The 14,585-nt window shown below is 45.0% G+C and overlaps 2 protein-coding genes across 3 annotated transcripts in view; one reads left to right on the top strand and one right to left on the bottom strand.

Annotated features, from left to right (window-relative positions):
• The window catches only part of MORN2 (MORN repeat containing 2), a 1,051,609-nt gene that overhangs the window by 963,532 nt on the left and 73,492 nt on the right, over nt 1-14,585 (top strand). The gene's annotated exons all lie outside the window — the stretch shown is intronic.
• DHX57 (DExH-box helicase 57) overlaps nt 4,583-14,585 on the bottom strand; it is a 77,160-nt gene continuing 67,157 nt past the window's right edge. For both annotated transcript variants that reach the window (XM_050753294.1, XM_050753293.1), the window contains exons 22-24: nt 12,671-12,805; nt 8,931-9,131; nt 4,583-5,057 (exon numbers count right to left, since the gene is read on the bottom strand). In XM_050753294.1, the coding sequence (XP_050609251.1) occupies nt 4,914-5,057; nt 8,931-9,131; nt 12,671-12,805 (480 nt within the window). In that variant the 3' untranslated portion in view covers nt 4,583-4,913. The remainder of the gene's footprint in view (nt 5,058-8,930; nt 9,132-12,670; nt 12,806-14,585) is intronic.

Raw genomic sequence — 14,585 nt, 5'->3', positions numbered from 1 at the left:
GACAACCTCAATAGTGTGACACCCCGAGTTCACCTGCTGTGGGCCTTGCAATCGAGAAAACACAACACAGACTGGAGTCCCCAAAGAGCCAGCCTGGGCTGCACCTGAAAAACCACATCCTCAGTCTTAATGCCTTACATTTGCTGTATTTTAATTTTACAAAGTGCTTTCACAAGATCTTTTTTTCTTTTTTTCCTGAGATGAAGTCTTGCTGTGTCACCTAGGCTGGAGTGCAGTGGCGCAATCTTGGCTCACTGCAACCTCCACCTCCTGGGTTCAAGTGATTCTCCCGCCTCAGCCTCTGGAGTAGCTGGGACTACAAGCACGTGCCACCACGCCCAGCTAATTTTTGTATTTTTAGTAGAGATGGGCTTTCACAATGTTGGCCAGGCTGGTCTTGAACTCCTGACCTCAGGTGATCTGCCCTCCTCGACCTCCCAAAGTGCTGGGATTACAGGAGTGAGGCACTGTGTCCGGCCCATAAGATCTTATTTTATGTTAACCTCTTAGGAACATGTTCAAACCATTGCTCATATATTACCATATGCCTACAGATCCACATGCTAGGCTTAGAGTTTTATCTAAATTAAGCTGCTCAGATAATATTAAATAGGAGAATAAAGATCAAAGTTCTTTACTTGCCAGGGAGTTTGAGTTGTTAATAATCTGATATGGAATTCGAGGAGGAAGAAGACAAAGCTCATGCTTTGTCAGTCTATGACCCCTTCGATCAGAATGCTTAGCTCATCTCATTTTCTAAGATCTTCCCAATTAGTCATAGTACAAAATAGAAGAGCAGATTCGTTTCACAGCAAGTATTTTATTAATGTTGTTACCTTGCTAGATTCCAATAGAAGTAAAACAAATATTTGATTTTGATTTTTTTTGAGACGGAGTCTCGCCCTGTTGCCCAGGCTGGAGTGCAATGGCGCCATCTCAGCTCATTACAACCCCCACATCCCAGATTCAAGTGATTCTCCTGCCTCAGCCTCCCAAGTAGCTGGGACTACAGGTGCACGCCACCACGCCTGGCAAATTTTTGTATCTTTAGTAGAGACGGGGTTTCACCATGTTGGCCAGACTGGTCTTGAACTCCTGACCTCAGGCAATCCACCTACCTTGGCCTCCCAAAGTGTTGGGATTACAGGCATGAGCCATCATGCCCAGCCAGTAAAACAAATATTTAAAAAACTATTTACCAGGCTCTCCATAAATTACATTAAATGCTGACCATCTTGTTGAGGGTTAGAAATCCTTGAAACACGGCCGGGTGCAGTGGCTCACACCTGTAATCTCAGCACTTTGGGAGGCCGAGGCAGGTGGATCACAAGGTCAGGAGTTCAAGACCAGCCTGGCCAAGATGGTGAAACCCTTTCTCTACTAAAAATACAAAAAAATTAACCAGGCGCGGTGGCAGGTGCCTGTAATCCCAGCTACTCAGGAGGCTGAGACAGAAGAATCACTTGAACCTGGGGGCAGGGGTTGCAGTGAGCCGAGATTGCGCCACTGCACTCCAGCATGGGTAACACAGCGAGACTCCGTCTCAGGAAAAAAAAAAAAAAAAACCTTGAAACACTATACTGCATTCTGATCTTTCTTTCTTTCTTTTTTTTAAGATGGAGTTTCACTCTTATTGCCCAGGATGGAGTGCAATGGTGCGATCTTGGCTCATTGCAACCTCCACTTCCTGGGTTCAAGCAATTCTCCTGCCTCAGCCTTCCAAATAGCTGGGATCACAGCATGCGCTACCATGCCCGACTAATTTTGTAGTTTTAGTAGAGACGGGGTTTTACCATGTTGGTTAGGCTGGTCTCGAACTCCTGACCTCAAGTGGTCTACCCACCTTGGCCTCCCAACATGCTAGGATTACAGGTGTGAGCCACCGTGCCTGGCCTGCATTCTGATCTTTCATCATAAAGAAGTAATTTTATTTAATTTCTTATGTCATTATTTTAATGATGAGCTTAAGAAGTTTGGTCTTTGGGGCGAGGATATTCTTACTCAATGTGTTATGTCAAAGCTTCCCAACCTTTTTCACATTCTGGCACATCTATACCATGACAGTATTCATGCATCTACATGTGGTTGGAAGTGACCATCCAAGGGCTGGCTTTCCTGAGAAAATCAGTTTCACTGGGTGGAAAGTTTTGCTGTTAATTATCTCCCAGCTGAGTGCTCTGGGGCAAACTTGTGTTAAACGCTGCAGGTCCACTTGGGCAGATGGCTCTAACTAGGGCAGCATGAGCACCACTGTAGCACCAAGAGTGAAAACTGATGGTTTTTTTCGTTTTTGTTTTTTGAGATGGAGTTTCGCTCTTGTTGCCCAGGCTGTAATGGTGCAATCTTGGCTCACCACAACCTCCGCCTCCCGGGTTCAAGCAATTCTCTTGCCTCAGCCTCCTGAGTAGCCGGGATTACAGGCATGCGCCACCATACCCGGCTAATTTTGTACTTTTAGTATACATGGGGTTTCTCCACGTTGGTCAGGCTGGTCTCGAACTCCCAACCCAACCTCTGGTGATCCACTTGCCTCGGTCTCCCAAAGTGTTGGGATTACAGGTGTGAGCCACTGCTCCCGGCTGTGAAAACTGATTTTTAAAAACTTTTTTAGGCTGAGCAAGGTGGCTCACGCCTGTAATCCCAGCACTTTGGGAGACCGAGGTGGGTGGATCACCTGAGGTCAGTAGTTCGAGACCAGCCTGGCCAACATGGTGAAACCCCATCTCCACTAAAAAAATAAAAATTAGCTGGGTGTGGTGGTGCATGCCTGTAGTCCTGGCTACTCAGGAGGCTGAGGCAGGAGAATCGCTTGAACCCGGGAGGCAGAGTTGCAGTGAGCCAAGAACCCACCATTGCACTCCAGCCTAGGCAATAAAAGTGAAACTCCGTCAAAAAAAAAAAAAAAAAAAAAAAAAGAAAGGAAAGGAAAACTTTTGTAGAGGCTTAATGCAGTTTTCTTCATTTCTTCTAAAGGTCTCAGCCTAATCAGTTCTGTAATAGGAGCCTTGTTTCAACAGCAAGTCAGAATTTGGATTCTGTGGGTGCTTGCATATGTATGTTTTTTATTTAAAGCAATGACATGAATCGATGTCTTTTAAAAATACTGCTTAGAGTCTAAGCTCTTCAATGCACCGAAGCTTAAATATACTTGATAATAGGCCGGGCGCAGTGGCTCAAGCCTGTAATCCCGGCACTTTGGGAGGCCGAGACGGGTGGATCACGAGGTCAGGAGATCGAGACCATCCTGGCTAACATGGTGAAACCCTGTCTCTACTAAAAAATACAAAAAACTAGCTGGGTGCGGTGGTGGGCGCCTGTAGTCCCTGCTACTAGGTAGGCTGAGGCAGGAGAATGGCAGAAACCCAGGAGGCGGAGCTTTCAGTGAGCTGAGATCCGGCCACTGCACTCCAGCCTGGGCGACAGAGCGAGACTCTGTCTCAAAAAAAAAAAAAATATATATATATACTTAATAATAATCATTTTGGACAGCCAAGGAGACTTCCTGAAAACTTAACTAAGATAATACCTTGAAAAAGTGAACACCTTTCACTGATTTCACTGAGATGGTTTTGATTTAGTTTGAATTCTATCCATAGTATGGAACCTGTAGTGACCCTGTCCTGAGGTCCATTTTTTTTTTTTTGAGACAGTGTCTCACTCTGTCACCTAGGCTGGAGTGCAATGGTACAATCTCGGCTCACTCCAACCCCCACCTCCCAGGTTCAAGTGATTCTCCCACCTCCGCCTCCCAAGTAGCTGGGACTATAGGCGCCCGTCACCATGCCTGGCTAATTTTTGTATTTTTAATAGAGATGGGGTTTCACCAAGTTGCCCAAGCTGGTCTTGAACTCCTGATCTCATGTGATTGGCCTGCCTCGGCCTCCTAAATTGCTGGGATTACAGGCATGAGCCACTGCGTCCAGCCCTGAGGTCTAAACAAACATACAAATATTTTTTCTACTCAGCAATTTGGGATCCTTCCTGGCCACACTGATAGATGTCCAGGGAGAATGTAAATCCCCTGATGTTTTCCAAAATGCTAGTGCCCCATTAGCCTAAGTGGTGGTGGTTGAAAAGAAGCAATTTCATAGAAAGCATTGTGATGGCTGTAAATCCGATGGCAACCTTTTTGACCTCATCCATGCCAACTCTGCCCCAGGAATGCTATTAAAATTCTTCGGTGATGAGAAACGTGACCATTGCGTCTGGCTGAGTTCACAAGAGAGAGTAAAGATTCCTAAATGTAGAACTATGAAGACATCCAGATTGTTCTGCTTTTAAGAATAGGAGTGTTATCAATAAGGCCAGCTTGCATTTTAATACCAAAAGAGAACTCCTTCAAATTTTTTTAAGTTGCCCTTTAATGAGTAAAAATAAAAATCCCTCACAAGTCAAGGTTACTCAGTAGCCAATAGCCTAAAATGAAATTTTATTTTTTCTTGTTCACATAATTTTGTTTTTTTTCCCTTCTCTGTTCTGAATTCTCTCAGCTGAGCCTTGACGACAGGGAAAGAAAAAAAAAAAAGGCGTAATTTCTCCTCATGCCCCTGTCTCACCCCAGTAAAAAGTAGGAGAAAAAGAATACACAGATTAAAACAGAATTATATTATACATTCACTTTTGTGTTATCAGGTGAACTTAATTCACTCCGGAATAGTCACAGAGACAAAGACAGGCAAGCTGGGTTTTAGGCTCTCACCCTTGACACTCCAAATTGTGCTGGGAGTGGCCAAGGCTTTGTTAGAAATGGCCCTAAGGGTATATGCACTGCCTCAGCTGCCTTGGGCTGCCTGCCCTGGGCTCCTCCACCAGGAACAGCCCCAACAGGTCTTTAGTTGGAGGTAGAGGTTCTGCTGTTATTTCCCAGGTGAGCTAGAAGCAGGTGAGTAGCAAGCACTCTCTAAGACTGCTCTTTATTGTGTGGTAACAAGTTTCACAATTGTGCTGATGATCCGGGATCCTCGAGGACACGTACACAGATCAATGCTTGGGTTTTTAATTTTATCCTGGAGAAGCTGATCAAGTTCGCAACGAAGCTCCTTTACCAATTCAGCCACCTAAAATGAAAACTACAATTTGAGCAGTGCTTGGAGGAACAGGCAAGATAGGTTATTGGAGGGAAATACTCCAGTTATGATTACCATTATTTATATTTCTGATATAATTTTAACTCCATTAGGAACAAAAAACGTAAACACATTTTCATTTTGTAGTAGACTAAAGGAGGTCCATTATAAAAAAGTGCCTCTATCACATCTCATCTAAAGAAAAGATTTGGGCCAGGCGCAGTGGCTCACACCTGTAATCCCAGCACTTCGGGAGGCCGAGGCAGGTGGATCATGAGGTCAGGAGTTCAAGACCAGCCTGACCAATGTGAGAAACCCCGTCTCTACTAAAAATACAAAATTAGCTGGGCATGGTGGAGCATGCCTGTAATTCCAGCTACACGGGAGGCAGAGGCAGGAGAATCGCTTGAACCCGGGAGGCGGAGGTTGTGGTGAGCCAAGATCATGCCATTGCACTCTAGTCTGGGCAACAAGAGCGAAACTCCGTCTCAAAAATAAAAAAATAAAAAAAAGGAAAAGAAAATTTACTGATCACTCCACAGAATACCTTGTTTCAAAAAAAAAAAAAAAAAAAGTGGTAGATAGGTTGGGCGTGGTGGCTCACTCCTGTAATCCCAGTACTTTGGGAGACTGAGGCAGGTGGATCACCTGAGGTCGGAATTCGAGACCAGCTTGATCAACATGGAGAAACCCCATCTCTACTGAAAACACAAAATTAGCTGGGCATGGGGGCACATGCCTGTAATCCCAGCTACTCAGGAGGCTGAGGCAGGAGAATTGCTTGAACCCGGGAAGCGGAGGTTGTGGTGAGCCGAGATCGCGCCATTGCACTTCAGCCTGGGTAGCAAGAGCAAAACTCCATCTCAAAAAAAAAAAAAAAAAAAAAAAAAAAAGTGGGCTGGGCTCAGTGGCTCACGCCTGTAATCCCAGCACTTTGGGAGGCCAAGGAGGGCAGACCACGAGGTCAAGAGTTTGAGACCAGCCTGTCCAATATGGTGAAACTCCATCTCTAATAAAAATACAAAAATTAGCTGGGCGCGGTGGCTCACGCCTGTAATCTCAGCACTTTGGGAGGCCGAGGCGGGCAGATCACCTGAGGTCAGGAGTTCAAGACCAGCCTGACCAACATGGAGAAACCCTGTCTCTACTAAAAATACAAAATTAGCCAGGGTGGTGGTGCATGCCTGTAATCCCAGCTACTCGGGAGGCTGAGGCAGGAGAATCGCTTGAACATGGGAGATGGAGGTTGTGGTGAGCGAGATTGCACCATCGCACTCCCACCTGGGCAACAAGAGCAAAACTCCGTCTCAAAAAAAAAAAAAAAAAAAAAAAAAAGCCAGGCATGGGCATGGTGGCGTGTGCCTATAGTCCCAGTTACTCAGGATGCTGAGGCAGGAGAATTGCTTGAACCCGGGAGGCGGAGGTTGCAGTGAACCGAGATGGCGCCACTGTACTCTAGCGTAGGCGACAGAGCAAGACTCCATCTCAAAAAAAAAAAAAAAAAAAAAAAAAAAAGTGGAAGATATTAGATGAATCAAAAATCTCTGTAGCTTTGGGATACACTGTATGCTTTTATGGCATTTTGTTTATGCTGATGCTGTGGCACTGTAGATGTCTTCCCAACATCTGTTTTGCCCCTTCCCCACTGTATGGGAACCATGCAGTTTGGACCCTGCTCTAACTCAGGTTCACACTGTGAGCCTTGCCAGGGTGAATGGCTCAGGTACTCCACGTCTTCAAGTTCAGGACATCCCTTTGGTCACAGGAATTGGTTTAGGAGGGGAGCTTTGATTGAGCTTGTAGGCAAGAAAGTTTCTGGCTCTTCTGGACGGTATGTTGCATACATGTGATGCCAGGAGCTATTGCAAGCCCTTCAATACCACTAGGTTAACCACATTTTTGTCACCACTAAACTGCTAAATCAAACCAACCTTGCCTGGCCTTGACCTGGACTGTCCAGTAAGGTAGCCACTAGTCACAAGTGGCTTATCTAATGTCTACATGAAATGTGGCCAGCCCAAACTGAGATGTGCTGTGAATATAAAATATATACCCGATTTTGAAGACTTAATATGAAAAGGTAATGTAAACAATCTCAATAATTTTTATATTGATTACATGTTAAAATTAAAACATTTTGGATGTATTAGGTTAAATAAAATATACTAAGATTAATTTCATCTATTTCTTTTTACTTTTAAAAATGTGGCTACTAGAACAATTAAAATTACATATGTGGGTCACATTGTATTTCTGTTGGACACTGCTGCTCTAGACTATGTTAAAAGTTAAATATGCCAATCAATTTCTTTTAATGTTTGAGTTGGCATATCCGCTTCTTGTAACATAAGAATTCTAACAGATGCAGACGTTAAAATGAAATTTTATTTATTTATTTTTTTGAGACACAGTCTCACTCTGTCACCCAGGCTGAAGTGCAGTGGTGCAATCATGGCTCACTGAAGCCTTGACCTCTTGGGCTTGAGCAATCCTCTCACCTCAGCCTCTGGCAGCTGGGATTACAGGTGTCTACGTGAAGTTTTATCTATCTATGTATTTATTTATTTGATACGGAGTCTCGTTCTGTCACCCAGGCTGAAGTGCAGTGGTGTGATCTTGGCTCACTGCAACCTCTGCCTCCTAGGTTCGAGCGATTCTCCTGTCTCAGCCTCCTGAGTAGCTGGGATTACAGGCGCCCACCACCACGCCCAGCTAATTTTTTTGTGTGTGTATTTTTATGTATTCATTTTTTTGAGATGGAGTTTCCCTCTTGTCACTCAGGCTGGAGTGTAATGGCGTGATCTTGGCTCACTACAACCTCTGCCTCCTGGGCTCAAGAGATTCTCCTGCCTCAGCATCCTGAGTAGCTGGGATTACAGGTGCCCGCTACCACATCTGGTTAATTTTTTTGTATTTTTAGTAGAGATGGGGTTTCACCATGTTGGCCAGGCTGGTCTCGAACTCCTGACCTCAGGTGATCTGCTCACCTCGGCCTCTCAAAATGCTGGGATTACAGGCGTGAGCCACCGCACCTGGCTGAAGTTTTGTTTCTTAAATATGTACTCTCCATGAAATGTTTTTCACAGAGACTCCGTATAGTGAATAATTGAGACCTGACAATAAATGAAGAATTCAGACCCATTATCTTTTTCTCAAAATAGCAGTGGTGGAATCAGGGTGGTTTTTATTTATTTATTTTTGCTTATCTGTATTTTCTGACTTTTCTTTGGTGAACATCTATTATTTATATAACAATAAGGAAGGTCCAGCACCCTCACTTTACAGTTTCTGTCCTAGCCTTTTATACCAACCCCAGCCCATAACGAGACTTCCCTTCCCAGTATGCTTGCTGGAACTCTTATCAGGGCTCCACTCCTGGCCTCACTTCAGCCTCACTCTTTCTTAGTGTCCCAGTGTAGACCATCATTCATTTATTTTATTTTGTTTTATTTTTTGAGACAGAGTCTCGCTCTGTTGCCCAGGCTGGAGTACAATGGCATGATCTTGGCTCACTGCAGCCTCTGCCCCTTAAGTTCAAGCGATTCTCATGTCTCAGCCTCCTGAGTAGCTGGGATTACAGGCACCCACCAACATGCCCAGCTAATTTTTGTATTTTTAGTAGAGACGGGGTTTGACCATGTTGGCCAGGCTGGTCTCAAACTCCTGGCCCCAAATGATCTGCTCGCCTCAGCCTCCCAAAGTGCCGGAATTATAGGTGTGAGCCACTGGGCTCGGCCGCCATCATTCATTTTTAATTAGGTCTGTTACCTTGGTTCCTAGAGGAATGCCCTTGACTTCATAACTTCATATTATCAAAGTCCCTCATGACCTGAGCCTCATAGAACAGACCAGTTCTCTGTTTACCTGATGGGAAGCAGCTACAAAACGGATCCAACCATCATCCAGGGAGACAACGAACTCTCCTCTTTGAAGCTGCACATTCACTTGGCCTCCTCCAAACAAGACCAGCGGGTACACAGACACCATGCTGCAGTCTCGGATGAATACCCGACTCGTTTTTATCTTCTCGTGGTACAACAGGTAGGGGCTGTCAAAGTGTCTCACCTGTAACAAAAAGCCTCAGATGATGACAGTGATGTCACTGGCAACAAAAAGGGAACACCCCCACCAGTCCCATGGATTTAAATACTGCCTGTCCATTAATGACTCGCCAAATTTATCTACAGCCCGTGACTTTCCTGAGCTCCAGATTTGCGTGTGTAACTATTGACTTGCCATCTCTTCTTGGACATTTAATAAGTATCTCACACTTCTTGTGTTAAAAAAAAAAAAAAAAAAGCTTTGGTTTTTTATATTTTTTCCTAGAGATAGGGTCTCACCATGTTGCCCATGCTGGTCTTGAAACCCTGGGCTCCAGCAATCCTTCTGCCTTGGCCTCCCAAATTGCTGGGAATACAGGTGTGAGCCACTGTGCCTGGCCCAGATGGAATTCTTGATTCTTCTTCCTTGCAGTGTTCCCTATCTCGCGAAATGACGCTCCCATTCACCCAGGGGCTCAGGCCCCTAACTGAGGAGTCATCACTGACTATTCTTTTCCCCCTCACACCATCTACATCGTCACTAAGTCCAGTCAGCTCTCTTTTCAAAATACAAAATGCCTTGATATATTCTCACCACTTCTACAGCTACCAAATTTTCTTTCTTTTTTTTTTTTTGAGATGGAGTTTTGCTCTTGTTGTCCAGGCTGGAGTGTACTGGTGCAATCTCAGCTCACCGCAACCTCCGCCCTCTGGGTTCAAGAGATTCTCCTGCCTCAGCCTCTCAAGTAGCTGGGATTATAGGCCCCTGCCACCATGCCTGGCTAATTTTTGTGTTTTTAGTAGAGACAGGGATTTCATCATGCTGGCCAGGCTGGTCTTGAACTCCTGACCTCAGGTGATCTGCCTGCCTCCGCCTCCCAAAGTCCTGGGATTACAGATGTGAGCCACTGCACCCAGCCTTTTTTTTTTGAGATGCAGTCTTGCTCAGTCGCCCAGGTTGGAGTGCAGTGGTGTGATCTCGGCTCACTGCAATCTCTGCCTCCCAGGTTCAAGTGATTCTCCTGCCTCAGCCTCCCAAGTAGCTGGGACTACAGGCTTGCACCACCATGCCCGGCTAATTTTTGTATTTTTAGTAGAGATGGGGTTTCACCATGTTGGCTAGGCTGGTCTCAAACTCCTGACCTCAAGTCATCCGTCCGCCTTGGCCCTTCAAAGTGCTGAGATTACAGGTATGAGCCACTGCACCCAGCTACTAACTTAGTACAAACCATTGTCATCTCACAGAAACCACTGTGATGGCTTCTCGAGTGCTCTCCCCACTTCTATTTTTGCATTTTACAGTGTCTTTTCTACCCAGCAATCAAGGTGATCTTTTAAAAACGTAAGTCTGGCAGGGCGTGGTGGCTCATGCCTGTAATTCCCGCAATTTGGGAGACTAAGGCAGGTGGATCACCTGAGGCCAGGAGTTTGAAACTGGCCTGGCTAACATGGTGAGACCCCATTTCTACAAAACTGCAAACATCAGCTGGGAGCGGTGACGCATGCCTGTAATCCCAGCTACTCAAGGGGCTGAGGCAGGAGAATCGCTTGAACCTGGGAAGCGGAGGTTGCAGTGAGCTGAGACTGTGCCACTGCACTCTAGCCTGGGGGACAGAGAGACACTCTGTCTTAATAAATAAATAAAATAAAAATAAAAACATTAAGTTCAATTATGGCTCAAAACCCTCCAATGGTGTCCAAAGATTAAAATCTTAAGTCGTTGCCAGGGCTACCTGGTCCGCCCTACCCCACCCTGCCCCTCGTCCCCATGCAGCTCCTACCACTCTCACCCATGATCATCCCTCTCCACTGGCCTCTTCGTGCGCTTCCTGGAACACACCAAATACACTCCCACCTTGTGGTGTTTGCACTTATGTCCTCTGCTGGAATGTTTCTCCTTTCTCTATATCTGCATGACTCGCTTTTCATTTAGGATTTGCTCAGTTGTTTTCTCCTCCTGGAGTTCTTCCCTGACCACCCCATGTGCAGGGCCCCTCTCCTGTCACTCTCTGTCTCTCTATCCTGCTCTATTTTTGCTTTATAGCATTACCTGAGATTCTGTTTACTTATGTATTGCCTGTCTCCCTCACTAGAACATAAGCTCCTTGAGGGCAGAGACTGTGTGCATCTAGGTTCTTCCACTGTCCTCAATAGCCTACAACAGTGCCTGGCACAGAGTAGGCGCTAGTAGATATTACATGGATGCATGAACGATTTGGATTCTCAAAAGAGGAGTAGTTCTTTCTTGGAGAAACATGCAAAACAAACAAACAAAAGTATTAAAAAGAAAAAAAAGGAGGGGGCCTGGAGCTAACTCAGGCCTGTGGTTCCTAACAGGCTGAAAGGGCAGATGACCTCCTGATCCTCAAAGTCCTCTAAGCTTAAGGAAATCCTTTCCAGGCTTTGTGAACATGGTCCTCAGTAGTTCCAGAGGATAGAGCAGCCTGAATGTTTCAAACCTGGGGACAAGGTATAGGAAGGACCATGTGAAGAGTCATGTGAGAATGTGTGGTATACTCTGGATATGAAGATTTAAGCAGGGAATTAACATAGTCAAATAGATGTTTTGTAAAGGTAATTCTGGCAGCAGTAGAGTAGTAGAAGGTTGGAGAGAGAAAGCACCAGAAGTAAGATTATTATAGAATTTCAGGCAAATGATATTTGGAGTTCGAGCTAAGGAAGTGGTAGTGGGGATAGTGGGGATAAAAGGCAAATCTTAGAGATGTCAAAAAAGAGACATTGATGGGACCTGGTGACCAACTGAGTTGGCGTAAGAAAAGAATTTGCTGATGCTTTCCAGCGGGAGAGCTCAGAAAAAAAAATGCAGGTCTGGAGAGACAGATCTGGGGTCTGTGTCTGCGTGTAAGCGGCAGTTGGGATGTGTAAGTGCTGTTGTGCGTTTGGTGGTTCAGGAAGAGTGCATGATGGTGAGAGAATAAGGACAAAGGATAGAACCACTGTTTCAGAGCAAAGGAAGAGAAGCAAATAAAGGAGATAGAGAGGATGACCAGAGAGAGAGAAGAAAGTGATATTTCAGAAGCAAAAATAACATCCAGGAGAATTTCAAGAGGAAGAGAGATTAGCAATGTCAAATACCATGTGAGAGGTGGCATGATGAGGACCAAGGGATGACACTGGCTTTGACAACTAAGAAGTTATTTGTAACTTCTGATGGGTTTAGTAAAGTGGTGGGGGCAGAAGCCTCACAGTGGCAGGCTGAGAGCTGAGGAAGTGGGATCAGCAAGAATAGGTCATTCATTTCCTTTTAAGGCATAGATTCAGTGATGTAATTAGCTCATGACTTCAATTACCATTGCAAAGAAACAATTTTATATCTGAAAGCAGGCTTGAGTACTTTTTGGTATTCAGTAGAATTTTCTTCAAATGGAAATAGTCTTTCCAGAAATAGTCCAATTTCTAGTCTGTTTATTCTTATTCAATCTTCCCTAAGACAGTGGTGCTGCTGGGCACAGCAAGTGATAGAACATGGTGTGGCTGAATTTAAGGGACTGTTTCCTACCCCAGGACGACCTGTAAACATTAAGTGTATACCACCGTTCTGACCTGATAGTTCACTGATGAAGGGTGAATGTGTACATATCCATCGTTCTTGGTGACAAACTTCAACTCAGCTGATTTTGGTTGCATTCTGACAGCTCCAGTACTGGTCTTCTGAAATTTTCCTTCTGGGCTTTTCACCTAAACAACAAGTATTTGTAAAAATAGACGTATAATACTGGGCGACAGAGCAAGACTCCGTCTCAAAAAGAAAAAAAAAGACATAGAATATATATATTCTCATAGAAAGTATCTCTTGGCACAAAAGCACAAAACCAGTCTTGCTCAGTCTTGCCTGAATAGCTTTCCTGTTTCTTCCCTTTCTTTCTTATTTTGTTTCCTTCTGAAAGCAGAACAAGCACATGCTTTTTTTTTTTCCACCAAGAAGTGTGAATATAGGTGCAGTGGCTCTGGGTGACTATACCACATTGTGGCCATGTGGGAGAAAACTATGTTGATATTTTGGTTCTGTACTGATGATCAGGTGCAGTGACCCAGCTGATGACACTGGACCAGAGATCTGAGTATCCCAATCCCAACACCTTTCTTGTTTTTTTTTTTTTTTTTTTTTTTTTTTTGAGACCGAGTCTCACTCTGCACTCTGTCTCTCAGGCCAGAGTACAGTGGTGTGATCTCAGCTCACTGCAACCTCCGCCTCCCAGGTTCAGGCAATTCTCCTGCCTTAGGTTCCCAAGTAGCTGGGATTACAGGTGTGCCACCACACCCAGCTAATTTTTGTATTTTTAGTAGACACATGGTTTCACCATGTTGGCAAGGCTGGTCTTGAACTCCTGACCTCAAGCAATCTGCCTGCCTTGGCCTCCCAAAGTGCTGGGATTACAGGCGTGAGCCACCGCACCCAGACTGGTAAATATCTCTCTGTTTTTTTTTTTTTTTTTTGAGATAGAGTCTCCCTCTACTGCCCAGGTTGGAGTGCAGTGGAGCCATCTGGGCTCACTAAAAGCTCCGCCTCCTGGGTTCACACCATTCTCCTGCCTCAGCCTCCAGAATAGCTGGGACTACAGGCGCCTGCCACCACACCAGGCTAATTTTTTGTATTTTTAGTAGAGACGGGGTTTCACTGTGTTAGCCAGGATGGTCTCGATCTCCTGACCTTGTGATCCAGCCACCTCAGCCTCCCAAAGTGCTGGGATTACAGGCGTGAGCCACTGAGCCCGGCTTTTTTTTTTTTTTGAGATGGAGTTTCACTCTTGTTGCCCCGGCTGTAGTGCAATGGCGCAATCTTGGCTCACTGCAACGTCTACCTCCTGGGTTCAAGTGATTCTCCTGCCTCCGCATCCCAAGTAGCTGGGATTACAGGCATGCACCACCATGCCCAGCTAATTTTGTACTTTTAGTGTAGATGGGGTTTCTTCATGTTGGTCAGGCTGGTCTTGAACTCCTGACCTCAGATGATCCACTTGTCTCGGTCTCCCAAAGTGCTGGGATTACAGGCATGAGCCACTGTGTTTGGCCTTTTTTTTTTTTTTTTGGAGATGGAGTCTCGTTGTGTCATCAGGCTGGAGTGCAGTGGCACAATTTTGGCTCACTGCAACCTCCGCCTCCCAGGTTCAAGTGATTCTCCTGCCCCAGCCTCCCGAGTAGCTGGGACTACAGGCGCACGCCACCACACCCAGCTTATTTTTGTATTTTTAGTAGAGATGGGGTTTCACCATGTTGGTCAGGATTGTCTCGATCTCTTTACCTCATGATTCACCCACCTTGGCCTCCCAAAGTGCTGGGATTATAGGCATGAGCCACTGTGCCCAGCCAGTAAATATCATTTTAATCTTCTCTTCCAAATTTATATTTTTATATATAAAAAGAAAAAACCATAAACACATAATATAAATAAAATAGCTTGAAAATGATGTATTTTCAATGATATCTTGAAAATAAACATATCTTGAAACTAAAATAG

Source organism: Macaca thibetana, chromosome 13 (genome assembly GCF_024542745.1).
Source record: "Macaca thibetana thibetana isolate TM-01 chromosome 13, ASM2454274v1, whole genome shotgun sequence".
NCBI lineage: Eukaryota > Metazoa > Chordata > Mammalia > Primates > Cercopithecidae > Macaca > Macaca thibetana.
This window is presented reverse-complemented; position numbering and strand designations above follow the sequence as displayed.